Source organism: Amphiura filiformis, chromosome 1 (genome assembly GCF_039555335.1).
Source record: "Amphiura filiformis chromosome 1, Afil_fr2py, whole genome shotgun sequence".
Classification (NCBI taxonomy): Eukaryota; Metazoa; Echinodermata; class Ophiuroidea; order Amphilepidida; family Amphiuridae; genus Amphiura; species Amphiura filiformis.
The window spans coordinates 95910767-95931350 of record NC_092628.1 but is presented as its reverse complement, the minus strand read 5'-3'; the positions used below and the strand labels follow the sequence as shown (position 1 = coordinate 95931350).

The 20584-nt window shown below is 36.1% G+C and overlaps 3 protein-coding genes across 3 annotated transcripts in view; all 3 read right to left on the bottom strand.

Annotated features, from left to right (window-relative positions):
- Positions 1–1304: 1304 nt before the first annotated feature.
- LOC140158808 (myelin P2 protein-like) overlaps positions 1305–20584 on the bottom strand; it is a 72239-nt gene continuing 52959 nt past the window's right edge. Inside the window, exons 2-5 of the mRNA XM_072182034.1 lie at positions 3117–3250; positions 2339–2511; positions 1603–1719; positions 1305–1405 (exon numbers count right to left, since the gene is read on the bottom strand). Of these exons, the coding sequence (XP_072038135.1) occupies positions 1355–1405; positions 1603–1719; positions 2339–2511; positions 3117–3186 (411 nt within the window). The 5' untranslated portion in view covers positions 3187–3250 and the 3' untranslated portion in view covers positions 1305–1354. The remainder of the gene's footprint in view (positions 1406–1602; positions 1720–2338; positions 2512–3116; positions 3251–20584) is intronic.
- LOC140164642 (uncharacterized) lies at positions 6058–6612 on the bottom strand. Its single transcript, XM_072187988.1, has one exon. The coding sequence runs from the start codon at positions 6610–6612 to the stop codon at positions 6058–6060; it is 555 nt and encodes a 184-aa protein (XP_072044089.1).
- On the bottom strand, positions 6795–7679 carry LOC140164633 (uncharacterized). Its single transcript, XM_072187976.1, has one exon. It carries the CDS (start codon positions 7677–7679, stop codon positions 6795–6797), a length of 885 nt encoding a protein of 294 aa, XP_072044077.1.

Below are 20584 nucleotides of genomic sequence, written 5' to 3'. Positions count from 1 at the left end.
AGACGGCGCCAACAATACCAGGCCTGTACATTACCTATTGATAATTATGTTTACGTATGATTGAATGATTATGGGTGGTATTAAAAACTTTAGATTTTTTTAATGTAACTTTTTATTTTTCTGTGATTTAATGTGTGTATTGTCTTATGTTGGTTGTTTAAAAGTTGATAAAATAGGCCTACTCTGTATATTTTTTCTTGCATGCTATTATAATAGTAGGCCCCTATGTTGGTTGCTTAAATTGCTTTTTGTACTGGGTTGCCAAGTACAGTATTACTTGATATCACTTTTCTGTTGTTTGTGTTAGTAATTTATAAACAAAACGGAAACAGAAATATTGTGTTTATTTTGCATGTTAAGGTAAAATAGGTATATATTTTAGGAAAACAAAAAGTTTTGCCGGTTCTCTTTACTAGCACACCGACCTTGGCAGGTTAGCCTATATGATTTGTGATGATCAGACGCATAGGGTACCATACACGCAGTTACGGTACCGTATCTACATGTATGTTGTATCACAAATCCTGGAAATGATCTTGTGATTGTATGAGCTTGTATACTATCGGATACAGATATACTTATGTAGGTCTTGTGGTTCTTAAGTTATGTTGTAAAGACGGCCGAAACAACAACATAAAACGTACATAACTCATTAAAGGTGGGTAACCTGATTGACAATCTCATCCCCCACTTTACCTCATCAAAATGCTGATTTTGGTATCAGATGAAAGCTCATATTTTTCTCATAAACATATTGAAATTTGGCGTTCCAAATCGATATATTTGATGTATATATGTATACCATATTTGAGACTAATTAGGCAGTTTTTTGATGATACCTTCGGAAATGCACTGAGTTGGAACTTCTAATTTCAATGTGTTTATGAGAAAAATAGGACCTTTCACTTGAAATCAATATATGACATGATCATGATGATTATCATTAATAAAAACACTGTAGACTACCAATATCACGCTGTATAAATGTCGGTAATTCCATTAGGAATTAGTCACATTTACAAAAAACATTTACATGTTCTTTTTGCATGAGTGCTTGAAAGGGATGACATTTTATATTATACGTAAGTTTTAAAGAATTTGATTTTCCAAATATATCAGGTCCCCTTCCTTTAACAACAATAAATCAAGCAAGTTTTCAAAGTATATAATTTAATTTGTAGAATGAACTTCGATGAAATCGATTTTTGACTGCTTCGACCAACAATACCTAGTCTGCCCTAAGAAACTGAAACCTATCTAATAGTTGATCAGGCTCATGTAGTCGCTCATGAATACTCGATTGATCGTTCTGTAATAGCTGAACTTATAAAATGCTCTTATACTTGGTTTGGGTTTAAATCTTCTTGAAGAATCTTTTGCATGTGATGTCTTCAACTGTACAAACCTGAAACAAAATAAAAGTAATAAAACATTTTAGAATTTTTATTTTTGAACATTGCGACAAAGGATCCCTCAAAATAAAATAATAATGATAAAATAAAATAAAAACCTGTGTTGTGGTACAAACTGTAGGGATCTATTTTAGTCACAAATGAAATTCAAAGTTTGATATAAAATAATGTTAAACTTCAGTGTACTTACTACTACTAAGTCGCCATTGGCATCGATATCCCTGACGTATGTAACCTCCTTGCCTGATTCTCCTGGTGCTGGTTTCTCTTTCTGAATTAATTTGCCATCTTCCAAATACATGTTATTCTGTGATTTCATACAAAATATTTATAAGTTAAAACCATCTATCACAATGCGGAAACAGCGGTGTATAATACCGGAACCATAATGCAGACAGACACTGTAGAAGGCCACGTTTGTTTAGTACGAGTACTAGAATTATTATGTTTTCCATATTGATTATTTTAGCATTTCACAAAAATGAGTGTCCTCTTTCCATATCCCGGGTCTCCTCTCAAAACGATTTACAATAACAAATTGGCCAATGTTACAAATTCTTTACACACACAGTCAGTGGCGGCGCTACGGCGGGAGAAGACATTTACCACCAAATAGGCTATATTTCTTGTCCCCCCCCCCCACAAAAAAAAAAAAAAACCCAAAATTATAAAAATTCCCCGTTTTTGCGGCAATTTTGGGCAATATTTGTTGATTTTCCCCCCATGTCACTTTTCCCCCAATGCCCCCCCCCAAAACAAAATCCTGGTGCCGCCACTGCACACAGTCCCCCGCCATCTACACACATCCACCCACCACCTCATCACTCAATCAATCAAAATATCAACCAATTATCAATCAATCAATCAATTAATCCCATTGTGTTCCTGATATGTTTTGGAATAATAACACCTTGTACAAAACTTACAATAACTTTCCTGCCGTCGGGTGACGTGTCGCTGAAATCCTCCCCAAGTTTGAATGTGACTTTGAAGTTCTTGAAGGAAGACTCTGAGAAGAATGTAATATGATCCCCTTCTTGCGAGATGGTCATTTGAGACTTGTTAAACTGCGCGATCTTACGTAAGGCTATGTTTACACCTGCAATGAGAAGATGATATACAGCCTGTCTCAAAAAAAAATTGTGCAAGTAAAAAGCGCCCTCTTTGGCAATTAGAAAATAGTGTTGTGACAGATGCTTACATCTACGTCAAGGGTGTAGTCTTAGTTTTCAAATGCCGCTTGTTCTGTTCAATTTGCTTGTTTTAATATCGAGATATGTTCAAGTTAACAAAGCAGAGGTAGAATCATAATTGTATCACTTTTACTAAGGAAGAAGACTGTACAATGATATAGCATCGAGTTTATCAAGAGTTCAATTGTGAAATCAAACGAATGCATCGATTAATACACAACGATACAAAATTGTTTTTACTATTTTTACTGTTTTATCATGAAAAAGGTATAATGATTCTCTTTTCCCACTGAAAACAGGTTAAAAGATAAATAAATATTTCACATTCTGCTGTAAAATTAAATACATGTCAATGATTTTAGAATGTTGACCATAAATTCTGGATATAGTTTTGTACCACAGATGTTCAATATCTGTGTTTGTACCAACAAACACTTTTTTCGTCAAATTTTGCCTTGTTGCTATACCCCTGGCTACGCTGCTGTATACAACAATCTGTAAAACGACTTACCTAATGCTTTCATGAATTCATCGAAGTTCTCGCTCTTTTCGAGACTGTATTTGCCACAAAATTTGTCCATTTTGATAAGTATAAATTACTGGTAATTTATATCATAAATTGTATTGGTGCTCTGTATGCTTCCCCTAGAATTCAAAAGGGCAAATCAGAGAAATATTTTTGTTTTGTTATCGATATCTGAGGAGACAAAGTTCAACGACAAATCACGTGCTACAGTCAGTTTCAGGGATGCTTTAATAAATGGGTGGCTCAGTGGCAAACTAGAAGTACAGGGTGGCTTCTGGAAAGCGGAAGACGCGACCTACCCCCCCCCCTGCAAGGGAATGACCAAGACACCTATAGATGTGAAACAAAACATATTTGTATACTATAATAGTACAAATATGTTTTATAGGCGGGGGACGGGGCCTAAAGGCCCCTAAATATTTTCCATTGGGGACGTCCCCGCTAACAATGTCCTTATACTAGAAGAAAAATAAAGCAATAATAATTGCCAACCTTCATCTGGGACTTAAATAGACTAAATTTGTTTTTTGTCAAGCTTTAATAAAATATGCCCCACCCCCTATTTTTTTTTTAAATCCTCCCACCGCCATTGGCTTTTATTTTGGAATGTTAATGTTTGCTTTAAATTTTGGGGTATTTTTCCCAAATTTAATAATTTTGGTGATAATAATTTCAATAAAGGGAATTGTCAAAGACAGATCTTTGACGCATAGTACACTGCAAACACGTTGCATACATTTTACGATTTTTACCAAACGTTGAGTAACTATAACTAAACAAAAGTTTACCCTCTGCTAAACCAAGTAGCTTCCACTGAAAACCACACACGGCACACAGCGTCATCTGTTGATACATCTCAACTTCTCAAAGAAGACATGTAAGTTATTTGAGATAAAACTACTGCATCAGCAGCGCTGAAAACATGTAGCTTATAATTGCCAATGATAACATTATTATTTTGATCATAATTTTTTACCACTGCCACCTAATACACACAGAAACAGAGAAAACGGAAAATAATCCCATCCGTTGAAAAATACACTCAATTTCATTACTAAATACCTGATTTGAAAACACCTAGCCTAATAAAAAAAATATATGGCCCTTTACGACGGGAGTTTTTAGCGAGTTCACTGTCGGACAAGTTAGAACTGTCAAGCTGTCGTCAGAAGTAGCTCTGACTTCATAAAAGTACGTAAGACATGAAGTGCGACCCTTGCCTATACTGATGGCTCTGAAAAGAGCCGTTCACTGAAGACTGCAGAGAGTTTGTAATGAAGTATAGCTTTCCTGTACCTCCTTATGTGATTATTAAATAAATAGGCTGCCCTTTGCATATGAGGTCAGTGATCATACAGACTGACGTCAGATGATCTTTTTAAAGGGCAATCTTCAGTGAACAGCTCTTTTCAGAGCCATCACTTATTTACTTTTTTCTGTTGACAAGGGGCAGTCTTCAGTGAACGGTTCATTTCAGAGCCACCAAAAACTTTTAAATGGGGGAGGGCTGCTTGTTCACTGTTCGCAAGGGGCAGTCTTCAGTTAACGGCCCTTTTCAGAGCCATCAGTAGGCAAAAGTCGGTCTACATGTCTCATACTTAGACACTTTGTCCATAATAATTCAGAGCTACTCCTGACGAAAGCTTATAACTTGTCCGACGGCAACCCGCTAAACACTTACTAATTGTTATTCTTTCTTTTTTATTATTATTATTATTATTATTATTATATTTTTAGTTTCGGGGACTTTTATGTTTATGTGCTAGTTGATTTGGTATGCATCGTACATCATATGCAACAAGGTTATAATTATTACACTACACATTTCATTCAAGGCCTGCGCCCTCAATAGTTTTTGTATTGGTGAACAAACATGGTTGATTTGGCCATAGGCCCTAATTGTACTTTTGTTAAAATAAAACTAAGAATAATTTTTCTGTGAGTGAACACTTTGACATCCTATATTTCTAAAGTTTTTGGTTATGTAGTCAAATCCAATGAAATTCTACTCACTTAGACAGTTTCGTCTTCCTGGTCGGAAGACTTCTTCAGTAATGCGATGATCCACTGGTTTTCCCGCGAGACTTCTCATCCCTAGGGTGCACAGTTCTTAGTAGTGGATCATATATGTGATTTAGAGAATATACACCTTCATCGCGATTTAGCGTCTCCTGCCCCTCTTTCTGATCCATAATGCCTCGCGTATCCATCTTGTGTGTTTATTTGAGTCCTTTGCGAGGATCTTTGCCCCCGCCCGGTCAATGACATGGTTCTCCTGTGCTACATGGTCGGTGATGGCCGACTTATGCTGTTCAGTGACGGATTCTTTTCTTTTTGCTCTGGTATATTTAACATCTTTGATTTTTTCAGCATCTTTTCTGTGTTCATTCAGTCTTGTTTGGAATTTTCTCCCTGTCTCGCCGATATATGATTTATTACAAGTTTGGCAAGGGATTTCGTATACACAGTCGCAGGATTGTGAGGAGTCGATCTTGTCCTTAGGATGCACAAGCAATCTCTTGAGGGTGTTGTGGGGCTTCATGGCCGTGCTGATACCATACTTTTTGAAAGATCTTTGCAACCTTTCAGAGACTCCTTGCACATAGGGAATGACAACCATTCCTTTGCACCGATCCGCACTGTCTTTACTATTCCTGCTCACCTTAGTCTGTTTATTTTGAATTTGTTGTTTTGCCTTATCGATGGACCATTTAGGGTAGCCACACTGCGCTAACGCTGATCTTATTTTGTTTTCTTCCTCTTGTTTGTCCTCCTCCTCAGTGACAATGTTTTCCATCCTGTCAAGTAAGGTTCTAACCACCCCTATTTTTTTGATGGAGTGGGTGCTGCGACGAAAAGTTCAGATATTGATCTGTGTGAGTCTTTTTCCTGTAGATTAACAGTTTCACAGATCCATCGTCCTTCCTTATAATGAGGGTATCAAGGAACGGTATCTGGTTGTTTTCTTCCTCTTCGTGCGTGAACTTGATGTTCTTAGTGGGGTCGACTGTGTTGAGATGTTCCGTGAGTCGTTGCGTAGTCCCTTTTTGATGATTTCCAGGATGTCGTCAACATATCTCTTCCACATCTTAGGCTTGCACTCCATGGGTGCTGTGGCAATAGCTTCTTGTTCGAGCCATTCCATGAATATGTTGGCGATGATTGCACTACATGGGCTCCCCATGGCGGCTCCGAACTTTTGTTTGTATATAGTCCCCCTGGACGAAAAGTATGTTGTCGTTAACACAAACTCCAGTAACTCCATTATGTCATCAACGTTCAAATTAGTTCTGTTCTTCAATGTCTTGTCATCTGACAGGCGGTTCTTGATGATACTAAGTGTCTTGTCAATCGGGGTGTTGGTAAATAAGGACACGACATCGTGTGAATCAAAGATGTCCCCCTCTTCGATGAAAACCCCTGCTAGATCCTCCGCTAATTGGCGGGAATTCACAACATGGTGCTCCGTTTTTCCAACCATTGGGGCAAGGATTTCACCGAGTGCCTTAGAAGTTTGGTATGCTATTGATCCGGTGTAGTCTACAATGGGGCGAACTGGGTTGCCCTCTTTGTGAATCTTGGTTGTACAATAAAGGCGTGGAGTGACCTCTGCAGTAGGATACAGCAGTTTGTATTGGCTGTCATTGATCTTAGAATCCTCTTTCAGTCTTTGCAAAATTCCAACAAGTTTTTTCTTTTGTAAGAGCCAGTTGGGTCCCCTTTAAGCTTTTCATACGTTCTTGTATCACTTAACATGTTCTTCACTTTTTCTTCATAGGTGTCTTTTTCTGTGACCACAGTACTTCTCCCCTTGTCAGCTCCCATTATTATGAGCGATTGATCTTTTTGAAGCTCTCTGAGGGCTTTCCTTTCATCATAACTAATATTAGGAGGGGGGATTTTGGCGGATTTCAGAACACCTGCTACTTCTGCACGCAAGTTTTGAGCTTCAGCATTAGGAATAGCCCAACAGGCTTTCTCGCAAGCAACTATAAACTCGTCATTGGGAATCTTATCAACAGACACCGCGAAGTTTAGCCCTTTAGCCAACAAGGTGGTTTGTGGTTTGGTAAGCTTACGATCGGAAGTATTGATAACCCAACGTTTTAGCTGTGTACCTGATAGATCTGGCTCAGCCGAAGCTGCATTACTCACTTTTTTACTCCATTCTTTGTTCTTGAGCCGTTCAAACTTGTCCTTGTGCCTTTTCTTGGTCTTTTCATGTTCCGATTTCCCCTTGTTTTCACAATGAATTTCAACATGGCGCCGTAGCTCTGTGTCGTCGTTCGTCAGTGTTTCTAGATCTTTTTTCAACACCGCTCTTTCCTTTTCATATGACTTGATTTGGTTGCTAATGACGCGGATACGTTCTCTCGCTAGCTCCTTTTGCGCTTTTTCAACGATGTTTTTGGCTTTGATCGTCTTGATCGGGCAGCGAATTCGGAGGCTTGATGGTGTGACTCCATGTTGTTTACACCGGTGCGTGAATGTAAGGTGGTTGCGATGGCGAGCAATTTTCCTCTCTATATTCTCTAAATCACGTATCATGATGCAGTCATGTCTACAGTAGAATTCATCTCGACCTTTGCAGGACTTAACCCCATTAAAAGCTATTAAACCAAGATAACACTCATTGAAACAGCTCAACTGATTAAATCGGATCTTCTCTGGTTGTGCACAAGTGACTGTTTTCATGTGCGATATCGCAATAAAGCTTCAGTTGGGTAACCGATTATAAAGGAAACGAAAGGAAACAATGTTATGTGTGGCTTTGTTCACGAAATCAGACAATGCCGTGCTTTTTGTAAACCAGCATTCTTGAAAATGAGCAACATAATGATTTTTGACTTAACACGGTTTGGAAATAATTTCTTCATATTTTTGGTGTTATCTGTCGTTTACATGTCCTTCCTAAAACACAAAAGTACGACCCTCTCCAAACACCTAAATTAGCTAAAAATTTAGGACATGTTACAAAACTATATTGTCTAGAATTTTAGAAGAGTACTTTTAATATTGGCCGGTTATTTTTCACACAGCGACGTTAACTAGGCAATGTACTATTACCTATAACATTAACTAAAACACCAAAGTACGAATATTTCCAAACATCTAAATTAGCTAAAATTTAGGACATGTTAAAAACTATATTTTCTAGAACATTAGAAGAGTACTTTTAATATTGGCCGGTTATTTTTCACACAGCGACGTTAACTAGTCATATCCCCATACTGTTAACGTAGGGCTATTTGTAAAGGTCACGCGTCAATGGGAAAGAGCACTGTGTATTGTGTATAGGAAACGGACAGTAACTGCAGTATGTATTTTTCACTGCATCGTTTCCATAATTTCTTCTTACATCTTGAAACAAATTCATCAGGATTGTGAAGTAAACTAAAGTTTTTGGTTATGTAGTCAAATCCAATGAAATTCTACTCACTTAGACAGTTTCGTCTTCCTGGTCGGAAGACTTCTTCGCATTACTGAAGAAGTCTTCCGACCAGGAAGACGAAACTGTCTAAGTGAGTAGAATTTCATTGGATTTGACTACATAACCAAAAACTTTAGTTTACTTCACAATCCTGATGAATTTGTTTCAAGATCCTATATTTCTGTTATTTAATCATTATACACACCAGTGCACCTGCAGCTGTAATGGCCCTGTACTACTCTTAGGGCACCAGCTGCATGATAGAGATACTGATTGACCCCTGATGACCCTTTTTGAGTTTATGACATGTTCCTGACATATCAATGATTCTTTTTACCATGTTTAAGCCCAATTGCGCATACTCTAACATTTGACCCCATACGACCTTTGAACCCGAGTGACCTCGGTTTGATTTTGTTCATGCTCCCGTGATATGGAGAATACTTTTAGCCAAATTGGGCGAAGTTTGAAATTTCTACCCCAGATGACCTTTGACCTCGGATGACCTCGATGTAATTTTTTTCATGCTCCCCTCATACTAAGGGAGCGATCGTTATTTATGGCAGAGGGGGGGGGGGGGGAAATTAAGGGGGAAACACGAAATTTTTTTGGGGGTTGGGGGGGGGAACCTGAAATTTTTTTTTTAATTTGGAGGGGGGATTGTTAAATTTTAAATGGAGAAAATTGGGAAAACAAGGGGGGAACGCGAAAATTTTGAGCGGACGCGAGGGGGGAACGCGAAATTTGTTGTCGATATTTTTGCCAAAACACCCATTCCCCCCTGCCGTAAATAACGATCGGTCCCTAAAGATTCCACCCAAGCCCAATAGATACATACAAGTAATCGCAGCTGAGTGCTGACACTAGCCAATTTTTGACGAAGTTTAAAGACGTGCTTATAAAACATGAAAGAGGCGGTATCGTCGGGTCGTAAGTAAGCTGGTTATAGTATGGGATGGATGGATTGCCCAGTTCGTTACCATTGGTATTGCCGGCAACGGAAATATAACATTGCCAGCGTTCGAAATTTTGGTTGTCCGGTTGCCCGGGACAACTAAAAAAGTCGCCGGACAACCAAAAATACTGATTCGGTTGTCCACCGGACAACCATAAATCTAGCCAAAAGTCACATTTGTAGGCCTACGGACAACCAAAAACTTAGACGGACAACCAGAAATTGTAATCTGGTTGTCCGTGGGACAACCATTTATTTTTCCTAAATTCGAACACTGAACATTGCACTATTCACTTGTCTTCTGTCAGCTCTGTGAACGCTCTCATTCAGGACCTGCGCCCTCAATACTCTTTTGTCCCATATAAAATTCGGTTTCCACACCGAGCTTCGATTTCCAACCGCTAGATAGTTAGGACGCCATCACATTTTTCAATTTACTTTTAGCATAGGTATTTAAAGAGGAAATACCTATGCTTTTAGCGAGGCGAAAACTGACACAAATTTTGTAGTTAATTCACTTCCGATTTCAAAAACTCCAGACAGGAAGTTTTTATTCTTGAGAATACGTTTCGTTTGACGAACACGTTTGATTTAGGATTGCGACATCTATATTTTATTTATATTGTTATCCTTATTATTTATTTATTCATTCATTTATTTATTTATTTAGGCCTATTTATTTATTTATTTATTTATTTATTTATTTATTTCACTAAAAACAACGAGCGAAGAACTAAACAAACACAAACAGGGGAGTTTGTATTTCTCATTCAAATCAAAATACACAAGTAATCACATCTGACATTTAATAGCCAAATGACAAAATAATTTTTGAAAAACCCATACCGTACAGACAAATCAAAACATTCGCCAAATCAATTCAGTCATCAAAGATGAAGTTCAAAGACGTGCTTTGAAACATGAAAGAGGCGGTATTGTCGGGTCGTTAGTATGGATTCATTGGCCATGGGAGTAGTGACCCCAATCCTACTATGGGGACAAACTGGCGACAATACCAGACAAGCTACTTATCAAGATTGATAGCCTACCAATAAAACAGTTTGTAGTTTTTGATGAGGGAGCGCCATCTTGGTATAAATCATCTTATTTTATTCATAACAAAATCGTTCAACTCAAGTGGGAGTTTTAGGAGGTGGCGTATTGCCTTGTTATAACATTTTCCAGTCCCGTATTTTATGGGTAGAAATAACAATTATCTTTGCAAGCACTCAATCCAGTTGTTCCATTGTATTGATTGTTTCTCAATTGGATTGAACTTGGAAGATTTATTGGCGCCAATTGTTTGTCATTTTTCATGTTTCTCAACCTCCCTAGTCCTATTTTTTACTGCTATTAAAAGCCAGGGAGTAGCCAGCTTTCGGGGGGGGGGGGGGGTTGAAATGACTATATTCAGGGGTCCCGGTTAGAAAATGACCCGGAACGTGGGTCCAAAAATGATTATATTTGGGGTCATTTAAATATGACCTCAACCATGGTTGTTTTAACCACGAATAGGGTTAAATAAAATTGACCCCGTAAAAGGGTTGATATTTTGACTACCTATTGGGGGGTTATACCTCAAGTTCTTGGCATTTCAAGATATTTCCCCGGGTGAGGAAATATTGTTATTATATTCTTTGCGTTTTTCTCTTTCAAGCGACTCGGGGGTGGGGCGGGCGTCGCGTCATACCTTCTTGGCATTTCGAGATATGTCCATTTCAGACCAAAAGGTATGAGTAAGGAAGGAAGTATTAGCCCCGGAAGTATAAGTAAAACACAAATCACAACTAGAGATAATTTGCGCTCACAGAGCGCAGACAATCGCCAGGCATGTAACCCTTTAATGACCTTTTGATCTGACCTTTGACCTTAATGTTTCCCAGGTCACGAGGTTTGTTGTCATCAAAATTGAGCCTCGTACCAATACAGATGTCCAAAAATGCATTTCTAAAATTTGACCTCTGCATGACCTTTGACCTGACCCCTGCAAAATGTTCCCCTGGTCATGAGATCTGTTATCACTGAGTTTGAGCCCCATACCCCTTACAGATGTCCAGAAAAAGAAATTATAAGATTTGACCCCAGATAACCTTTAACCTGACCCCTGCAAAGTGTTCCAATATATTCCCCTGGTCATCAAGTTTGTTGTCACAGAGTGTGAGTCCCGTACCCCTTACAGATGTACAGAAAATGCATTTCTAAAATATGACCTCTGCATGACCTTTGACCTGACCCCTGTAAAATATTCCCCTGGTCATGAGATTTGTTGTTAACGAGTTTGAGCCCCATACCCCTTATGGATGTCGAGATAATGCAATTGTAAGATTTTGCCCCCTTAATGACCTTTGACCCCAATTCTTTGTACAACTTTTAGACACTGGCTAAAGGCGATGCAGGTATGCAAGTGACGACATTGTGTTATGTAATTTGTGGAAGAAGTAGCATTTTTAGTGAAAATCACATTTTGGCCATAATGACCTTTGGATGACCTTTGACCCCGAGTTGGTCATGTAACATTTGTGCCCCCACCCAATGGTCCTTGTGACCAAATATGGTCACATTGGCTTAAAGCATATGGCTACGATGGCTCGTTGAAAGTTTGACAGAAGAAAGAAAGAAAGAAAGAAAGAAAGAAAGAAAGAAGAACTGACCAAAAACAGAACACTCGCAAATTGGAAATTTGCGATTGTAAAAACTGAATTTTTCAACCCAAATATTTCAGCTCACGTCTCATTTGACATTTTACTTTACAAAATAATGATAGCCAGGTAAAATGAAAGATTGGAGTGTGTAGAAACATTTTAACACCATAAGAAGTTTTGTCCAAAAACGTTGCACGAAAATCTTATGGAATCGGATATAGTAACGTTTGCACCGTATTTTGTGGGACCTGAGAGCACATCCACAGACCAGGGAAGTGAGACAGATCTCACTTCCCTGATCAGACACACCAAATTGCACTCTGAATACGAGGAATCAAATAATTTTGATGTTTTGTTTTTAATTCGCGATATAATACAGTTATTTTGGCAAATTATTAAAAATTTATATTTTTTATATTCAACAGTCACCGAAGTGACCTTTATAAATCTAATGATATATACTTAAAGTGTATAATCCAAATAGAGGTGAAACCATCTAAAATGGTAAAGTGCTAAACCGGCAACCATAAGGGAGCTTATAATAAAAATTCCTTTAAAAAAGGAATGGGGCGCCCAATGTGAGCTTGGACGTGATATGGTGAATTCCATGGTGTGTAGATTTGGTATTATAATGATTTTTCTAGGGAAGAGTAGAAGATGATCAAATGCAAGAGAAATGTGTTTGATTGGGGAAGGTGTATGACAGGACTGTTTTGGATGAAATAAATGGGAATGAAGCTTTAGTGTCAAGTTGCGATTATGTGGGGTGGGGGAGTTTTGTTTTGGGGGCCTATTGTAGTGAGGATATTGCTTTGGATATAAATTTGAATACGGTTGAATTTCGTTATGCAGGGGTATATGATGAATAGTATAAAAGACACAAATAAGTAAGCTCTCCCTGGCAAAATATGGGGTGGGGTTACCCCCTCCCCACCCGCGATCTACGCCTATGTTGATCAAAAGAAAACGTTAAAAAATTTTAATGCTTAATTGTGATTACGTTATGACACGACTTTGAACATTCTGACAATCCAAATATATACTTAGTCCACCTCAGATGACCTTTAACAATTTTGGCGCAGAATTGTGATCGACATTACTTAATTCACCTCGGATGACTTTGATCTGACATTCAACATTTTCGCGCTTACACCATCATGTCCATAACAATTTAACTCTTACAACGTCCTGTCAACTCTCTAATTTAAAACTCTAAATTTCTGTCTGTTTGCCTTTTCTGTCTTGTACCATTTAGTACACTACAGATTTTTACAATTAAGATAAGCAAACATTGCTGGGTAGATAACAGGATTTAGTTACAAGCACATTAAATCAAAAAGACTGCATGATTACTCAATCCAATCATGGAGGTAGTAGCTAGTACTACATGTACCTCCATGATCCAATCTTGCATTTTCTGAATGAATTGAATTGTCAAATAATGTCCTAAAAACTTTATTTGTGAACGGATTTTCATCGTTGACAAAACAAAATGTATGTTTAATATATCAATTATTTCAATGAGAGCAGTTCCATTAACTTTCTTCCATAAATAATCACAGAGTATTATCTGTTTACAAAATAAGCGGTTTTTAAATTGTATATTCAGATTAGCGTGCAATTATCATTATCAGTAAAACATGGCCTTGCTCATATTTACATTGTATAGTCAAAATAGGCGTTTTATTGATCTTAGGCCAATAAAAAATTGTTTGCTTGCCCTCAAATGAATTTTCAAAATTGGGTCGGTCGGCCGCGGGATTTTTTTTTCTTTCTTTCTTTCCTTTTTTTTTATTACTAGCAAACTCTACTGTTTGCATTAATTAAGGTTCAAAATATGAAAAATCAGACAATTTTGGTGTCAAAATGAATCAACTAACATTACAAAACAACTAAAATGTTGAACACACGTTCTAAAATACATTTTTTTACATGATCAGAATGCAACAATTTGAAAAGAAAAACTTTGCAGGAATTTCCAAAAATAGGGTCGGTATTCTTTTGTACAGTAAATAGAAAAAAACACCTTTTTTCTGATTTCCAAAATTTATAGGGCCGGTCGGTTGAGGGCAAGCAAACATATATTTTTTTTCCTTATGGTCAGCTTGCACTGGGATCCACAACATGCGCATCTATCAGCACACGCCCAGCAAACACAAAACGTTTTCGACATCATTCGCAAAAGGTTATAAAAGGTTGTCAGAAAACGTTTAAATGTCGGGTTATACAAAGGGTATATTCAGAGTATAAAACGTTTTCATCACCTTAAAAAACATCTACTGCTCAGCAAACAAAAATGTTTTACATAAAACGTTTAAATGTCGGGTTATATAAAGGGTATAAAAACGTTTTAATAACATTCCAAAAACATTCTTGAAAACTTGATACAAAACATTCTAAACAGAATGTTATTTTAGTTGAACAAATATTTTGCGAAAAATGTTTGCCCAAAATATTTTCAATAACGTTTTAAAAACGTTTTCATGACCTTTATATAACCCGACATTTAAATGTTATTAAAAGGTTTTGAAAAAACCATTTTAAGAACATTTCTGTGTTTGCTGGGTTCAAATATTTTAACATGTAATGTTATTTAACTATTGACACAATATTTGAAAAAAAAAAAACAAAAAATAGTTTACAATAACATTTTTGAAAACATTTAAAAATATTGTTGTAGTGTGTTTTCATACAAAACGTTTTAAAACGTTATCATGACCTTTATATAACCCGACATTTTAATGTTATTAAAACGTTTTTACCTAAACCAAAAGCCAAAATATAACTTCTTTAAAACGTTTTTAAAACGTTTTTGTGTTTGCTGGGCGGTTCTTTAACCAAATACATTTGTACATTCATTGAATGGCTTTGAAACTTTGGGTACAAAAACTCATACTCTGCAACTTAGGTCAAATTTGGCACTATGATTGTTTATTTGAGGTTATTGGACTATGCCATTGAAATTAGACTATTAGTCTTTACCATAGTTTGGTCAGATCTTATCGGGTTAAAGACATGTAAACTAGTAAGCCAACCAAATTTTATTTGTTTTTATAAGTGCATTAATTTTGCAACAAAGAATGGGGCACAAAGATTTTATTGGCATGACTTTGTGAAAAGCTTCTAATTTCACTCTTGCTAGATTTACTTCGCAATTGTTTTGCTAAAAGTATGCCCAGCTTAGAAATAAAACCACAATTTGCTTGGATTTTATTTTATTTGTTTTCTGATATGCACGGGATAAAATCTTGTGCGTATAATTCTTTGTTTAAAATACAAAATTAATGGACTTATAAAACACCAAATAAACTGTGACCTTTGTACGGGCTTAAACCAGTTTACCGCCTCTTAGAACCCGATAGACGGTGACCAACACTATAGACCACAATAGACTAATCTCAATGGCATAGTCCAATAACCTCAAATAAACAATCATAGTGCAAAATTTCACCTAACTTGCAGAGTATGAGTTTTTGTACCCACAGTTTCAAAGCCATTCAATGAATGTACAAATGTATGTTGTATAGTTGTCCTTGTTTAATACGCTGCAGCATGGTACAGTGTATGAGTAGGCATCTTATCAAGATCAAGATAGTGATAGTGACATAACAATTAACATGCTTATCTTACCAAAGTCTTATCTATCTGCATGGTGTAATTGAAAATTATGGTGTATTTGTTTTAAGGATGAAACAACTGGCTTCTTTTGCATGGAAATTAGAACAAATTACTATACAAGCTGTATCAAAAAGTTTGGTACCCAGCAGTTTTGATAGTTACTGAAAAGCCTGGTTCTTCCAAATGCAATATCGGGTTCCCCTTAGAATGATAAAATGATCAGACCATAAATCTTTTGTGACTGTTTATGACATTAATCAACAAATTATGCGGATCCTAGATGTGTCGAGGATGTTACGTTTATGAACAAAACGTTACGTTTGTATTTTCAACATTGTTAATCATTGCTACGTGTATGTTAACAAATGAAAGTTCTGTAATATTTTTAAATTCTTCAATGCTAAGTTTTCTTTTGGATATCATCAAATTGTAAATCTCTAGTCAGATTTTCAGTGTGTTAACAACTATGTATCAAAGACGTTACGTTCATGTACAAAACATTAATGTTCTTATCTTGTAAACATTGTATACCCATAGCTACTTTTATGAAGAATGAATGTTCTGTAATTGTTTATTATCCTTCATCTCTATTAGATTTTCAGTGCATTAGCAAGTAGATGATGTAGATGTATCACAGACGTTATACATTCATAAAAACTTTTCTTTTGGTCAACATAGGCGTAGATCCCGGGTGGTGGATAACCCCCCCCCAATATTTTGCCAGGGGGGAGCTTACTTATTTGTGTCTTCTATACTATCCATCATATACCCCATGCATAACGAAATTCAACAATATTCAATATCCAAAGCAATATCATCACTACAATATGCCCCCAAAACGGAACTCCCCCACCCCACATAATCGCAAATTGACACGACAGCTTCATTATATTCCAATTCAATTTATTTCATCCAAAACGGTCCTGTGATACACCTTCCCCCAATCAAACACATGTGCATTTGATCATCTTCTACTCTTCCCTAGAAAAAATCATTATAATATCAAATCTAAACACCATGCCATGGAATTCACCATATCACGTCCAAGCTCACATTTGGGCGCCCATTCCTTTTTTAAAGGAATTTTTATTATACTTAAAGTGCATGTAGCTGGGAGGAAAACCCGTCCATCATTTGACAATTTTGACCTTCCGTATTGAAGATACATTTTTTTTCTCAAAAAGACCTAATATTTTTAGGTCTTTTGGGGAAAATTGTATAGCATTATGCTCTCATGTCTCACAAAAAAATACTATGCAACTTTTGCTATCTGATATACTTGACCGATGTGGCTTACACCTACCACTTTCGGACGCATTTCAACACATTGATAGTTAATTTGAAAGACCGTTTTAAGTTCAAAATTCAACTTGATTATCTTACCAAATTAGTAGTATTTGTATGATCATCTTCATCCTCTTCATCATATGCTTCATCATCTTCATCTTCATCATCATCACCATCATCATTATCGCCATCAACAACAACGACATCTTCATAAATCTTCATCATCGTCATGATCATCTTCATACGTCTTCTTCATTATATCTTCATAATCATCTTTATCATCAAAATGATCTTCATCTTCATCATTATCATCATCTTTATCATCTTCACCGTCATTTTCATTATTATTATTATTATTATTATTATTATTTTTATTATCATCCTCATTGTCATCATCATCATTATCCTCTTCTTCTTCATCATTATCATCCGCAGCTTTATCTTCATCTTTATGACTGCATCGTCTTCATCTTCATCATAAATTATATTCACCTTCATCTTCATCATTCATCTAAATCATAATCCTCCTTATCATCGTTGTCGTCGTTGTCATTGTCGTCATCACCATCTTCATCATCTTTATCTTCTTTATCATCATCGCTATCGTAATTATCGAAATTCTATTGTTTTGTTTGTTTGTTTCTTGTATCTTCGTTAAAGTAAGCTCCATTCACATTCACCATGCATTAATGGATGGTCCCCAAATAAAATACAAACAGGTGCAATACAAACTACGTGCCCTAATCATGCTTTAGCCCTAGCCTTTGCCTTCATCCGCCTTCAATAGCCTCCGTGTTAAAACCATACACATCTATAACCACCTCCAAAAAATTGCAAAAGCAAATAAACAGTTTGCCGCCAATAAAATTCATTAACAAAATATTTCTTATATCACTACATGTTCTTACGTTGAGTACAAAAAACTTGATACTTGAACTATCTGTCGGACTCTTTGAAGACTAAATCATTTCGTTTTACTCTCCCCTCGTCGGTACTTTGTACTCCCAAGATTTCTTACCAGGGAGTTGATTAACTCATATTTTTATCAAATTTTAAAGTCTTCAAAGTCCAGATACAAAACAATTTGAAATATTTTATCCGCGAAGTTTTGATGAAGAACTAAACCATCCAGAAAGCGCGCTGAAATTATCACTGATGATTCCGCAGGAGGGGTCGTTTATTTATTTGCTTTTTCAATTAGGTCATCTTCTTTGTGACGGTTGTCATCGCTTTTATACTTGATGATCACTGTCCTTTGTTTTTGAAATTCTTGATGCAGTAGCAATATGCAATATTTATAATTGGATCCATAGCTATTATTTCATGAACTTGGTTTACAGACCTATTGGCCTATGATGGCCATGTCAAGCAAATCTAAACAATGAAATCAGAATTAAATTCATTTGACAGAAAAGAAAGCAGAAACAATATACCAAGTGAACTATTCGATACAGACGGATCGTGAATCGTCGCGACAAAATTAAACAGAAAAGGTCCCAATTTTGCTGAATTTCTGAATGCTACATTATAGTTGTATTCTCTTACCGTCATCAGCTTGTCATGTTTATAAAGTATAATTTGAAATCACACTACCATGACTACGATGACGCAACTGGTCCTTTTCGTGGTTTTTAAAAGCAATGAACTTCTAAATATATATTCCTAATTCATTTTGTAACGGAACGACAATACGTGCATATGAAGTACAATTTAGAACAATGAACTTTTCTATTTTCAGCTTTCCAAGTAGAGATGAACTCTAGAAAAATGAAGACCTTAAGTGAAATTTAAATTTTAAAAGTAATATTAATTTATCATTTCTCTTTATCCGCTGAGTCACTAGTTAGTTCTACAGAAATACAAACACACTAGCAACGAACATTTCACGATATCCATTTTGACTAAGAAAAACAAACACTTTTTATAGCCTAATGTCCTTTTATTTAATAGCGAAAAGTATTATTTTTTTAAATTCCTGTTGCCAAATTATTTGTATGATGATATGGCGGCCATTTTGAATAAAGCGCCCTCACCTGTGACCTCCTGTTACCTTCATATTAATAACCTGACTTAGTAGAACATTATTGCTATCAATAAAAATCCAAAATGGTTAAATGTGCCACTAAAGTGACTAATTTAACCATATATATGTTTTCATTGATTTTGGTGGCCATTTTGAAAAAGGCGCCATCAGATGTGACTCCTGTTACCTTCATATTAATAACCTGACTTAGTAGAACATTATTGCTATCAATAAAAATCCAAAATCTGGTTAAATATGCCCTAAAGTGACTAATTTAACCATATATATTGTATTTTGGCGGCCATTTTGAAAAAAGCGCCCTCACAGAAAAGTTATCAGGTTACGGACTTTTTACCCAACAAATTCTTGTTCCCCGTGCAAAACTGGTCCAGATAAACCATATGAGAATTTCTTGTTCTCCAAGTGGTACTTAGCTCAGTTTTAACCTGGTCTATTGTGTACCGATTGATTAAGTAAATAAAAAAATAAATAAATAAATAAATAAATAAAAAAATAAAAATAAAAAAAAATAAATAAATAAATAAATAAATAAATAAATAAATAAATAAATAAATACCGGTAAATACGCCCTAACGTATGTCGATATTCTAAGACAAGACACCGGACTTGAATCTACTGACATGGTAACAGCAATGCAAGACAGGAAGATATGGAGGGCCATCACAGTTCGAGGACAACACTCGACTTAAGTAAGTAAATAAATAAATAAATTACACAAAAATAACAAACAAATAAACAAACACAAAGTAATTAAGTAAGTAAATAATTAGGTAAGTAATTGAATAAATAAATAAATAAATGATGATTGTCTTGAATGTCTTCCATAGGAGTATGGATTACAAATTTAATAACTAAATGCTACACATCCACATCCCCAACCACTGCTAGCTAACGGGTTCACTAAAGTTTAAAAGTAAATAAAAGAAAGAAAGAAAGAAACACATTATGTTAAAAATACTTTTGTGTGTTCCTTTAAGTTGTCTTGCCTATATATATTAAGCTTATTTATTATACAACGTTTTAACATCAGTCTGACTTTTATCTTCTTAAAGTAGGCTACCAACTTTATACTTGAATTGTTGAAGTGTTTCCCCTGATCAACTGTTTGTCCAATTATGATGATGTTATGTAGATTTTCATCTTTTTTGAGACTTTTTGTGTGAACATTCTTGCCACACTAAACAAAGTTCTTTTCGCTCAAGGTCATCATTCAAAGAATGCATCTTGTAATGCCCTCTTCATACTCTGGACTTCGATATATATTGAGAATAGTACTGGTGACAATAGGCATCCTTGACGCACTCCTCGTTCTATCATGATCATGAAGTTAGATTAGAATCTTGGTATATCTGCAAACAGTTAAATTTCAAACAGTGTAATCACACATTCGATATAAAGACAGTGCATTTTTACCCTCCAGTACAAAAATACTATAACTCATAATATTCGTTGTGGAGGCTGCAAACATCCTCCGTG

Bases quoted from the DNA above. Each gene is read 5' to 3' on its own strand.
- LOC140164642 (XM_072187988.1), bottom strand. From the start codon at position 6,612: ATGGTTGGAAAAACGGAGCACCATGTTGTGAATTCCCGCCAATTAGCG.
- LOC140164633 (XM_072187976.1), bottom strand. From the start codon at position 7,679: ATGATACGTGATTTAGAGAATATAGAGAGGAAAATTGCTCGCCATCGC.